General features: G+C 38.1%; 2 protein-coding genes across 2 annotated transcripts in view; one reads left to right on the top strand and one right to left on the bottom strand.

The window, feature by feature from the left end:
- Window positions 1–5: 5 nt before the first annotated feature.
- LOC100575545 (histone H3-like) lies at window positions 6–332 on the top strand (the record flags this gene model as incomplete). Its single annotated transcript, XM_003246540.4, has 1 exon — window positions 6–332. A coding segment is annotated over one exon (276 nt), but the record flags the coding sequence as incomplete, so codon positions are not given.
- A 1617-nt stretch (window positions 333–1949) lies between these two features.
- Window positions 1950–2051, bottom strand: part of LOC100302633 (histone H2A) — a 501-nt gene continuing 399 nt past the window's right edge. The window contains exon 2 of the mRNA XM_029491483.1: window positions 1950–2051. Within this exon, the coding sequence (XP_029347343.1) occupies window positions 2000–2051 (52 nt within the window). The 3' untranslated portion in view covers window positions 1950–1999.

Below are 2051 nucleotides of genomic sequence, written 5' to 3'. Positions count from 1 at the left end.
CCGGGACCGTCGCCCTCCGTGAAATCCGTCGTTATCAGAAGAGCACGGAACTCTTGATCCGCAAATTGCCGTTCCAACGTCTAGTGCGCGAGATCGCCCAGGACTTCAAGACCGACGTGCGTTTCCAGAGCTCCGCCGTCATGGCGTTGCAAGAAGCTAGCGAGGCGTACTTGGTGGGTCTGTTCGAAGACACCAATCTTTGCGCAATCCACGCCAAGCGTGTCACGATCATGCCAAAGGACATCCAGTTGGCCCGTCGTATCCGCGGTGAACGTGCCTAACTTGGTCATTAGTTATCATCATCATCATACCTTAAAAAGGCCCTTTTCAGGGCCACCAAAAAGGACTTATATGCTGGCGATGGAAATGAATAATATTATTGTTAATATCACGCGAACGGTGTGCTAATCAATACCACAACATATAAATATACAAAAAGTACAATTCAAATTAGTAATTATATATTACAGAACAGGACAAATAAATAAACAACACAGGCCAAAATTATCAATCATATGATGGGGAATCGAATAATTCAACAGTGTAACAATATCCACGACGTATAAAACGTACATTATAATACGCGACACTACCAGCCGACTATCGTCTGATTATTTATAGATAATTTCGTCACGCTTTCTGGGGAAACACTGGCATTGTTATAAATACATTTTTATTACCGATCAATAAACAACAATTGTCCAGGATTCTGGGTGTTTATATGGCTTCAATTAAGTAAAATACCGATAGTATCTGATTAAAAATTCCGAAAGACCCATGTGGACATTGTAGACGGGTATAATATGGTTAGGCATAGCTTACTCGGTCGCTCGTCTGTTGATATTGATATTATTTTCATTATCACGGATCGACAGACCAACAACACATAATAATTAAAATGCCCCGTGTACATACGATGGGTTATTTTTAGAATGTTTTTAACCGATTTCTTGTTATCGACGGTAATACCCGCATCACGGTATTTATAGCTCAGCTAAGTACTAATCACGATACTTTATCGCGTCGTCATTTCCCAAATAACCGAAAAATAGATATTGGAATATATTTTTTTTGCTAATCATCTGATTACATCGATAATTCGTGCCATATCAATTTCCTAGTTTATTTGATTGACGTCTTGTCAGATTATACAATATAACTAGCTTTTTTTTTTTTTTTTTTTTCGTAATGTCACAATACAACCAAAAGTGAACAATCGTCATTGCGAGGCATTTTTGTCTATTTACAGTTAATGCCTGCAACAACAAATTTCATGAAAACACGTATAGGTGTAGCTATAAAATACTATGTCTACACGGCTTAGTCAAATGCCTCATGATACATTTTGTTGATTTTGAATATTTAAAAAAAAAAAATATTTTGAATATTCATAGAATAATAAAAACTCATCACTGGTCTAACTTGTATTGAAAAAAATTCTTCGATTATTGTTGACAGTATTAAGACACTCGATACTTTAGGTTTGCAACTCATGGACGCTTAAGCACCGTTATCACTCGCAGGTTATCATTATCATCATGTACACAAGTTATAAATTGGTAAAGGACAGCTGCCAGTGGCATACGCTGGTAGCCGTATTTGAGTAAAATTAGCGTTTAGAATGTTTGACGACGAGCCAGCTCATTTTGACAGTGTACCTGTTAATTCGATGTGATAAGATTTTAATAAGGCTTGTGGCCAGAAGTGACGGCTTCATCGAAATACGAAGGAATTGAAATTAAGTCACTCTCATTCATAATCGCCGTCGTGGTATAATTATTATCCATGTATATTTTTTTAATTTAAAATCGTGCCCGGCCTCTTTCACTTTACCTGTATACTCGCTGCGTACCACCATCCGAAAGCAACAAGAGCTACTAATCTTCTAGTGTACCAATCTACTGCTGAATATAGATTCGAACGGACGTTTATATTTTAATTTTGGTGGCCCTGAAAAGGGCCGTTTTAAAACTGTGTTTGGCGGGTAAGGGTAGCAAAGTTAAGCCTTCTTCTCGGTCTTCTTGGGCAAGAGCACGGCTTGGATGTTGGGC

Source organism: Acyrthosiphon pisum, chromosome A3, assembly GCF_005508785.2.
Source record: "Acyrthosiphon pisum isolate AL4f chromosome A3, pea_aphid_22Mar2018_4r6ur, whole genome shotgun sequence".
NCBI lineage: Eukaryota > Metazoa > Arthropoda > Insecta > Hemiptera > Aphididae > Acyrthosiphon > Acyrthosiphon pisum.
The sequence above is the reverse complement of the archived record's forward strand: the minus strand, read 5'-3'. Positions and strand labels throughout refer to the sequence as shown.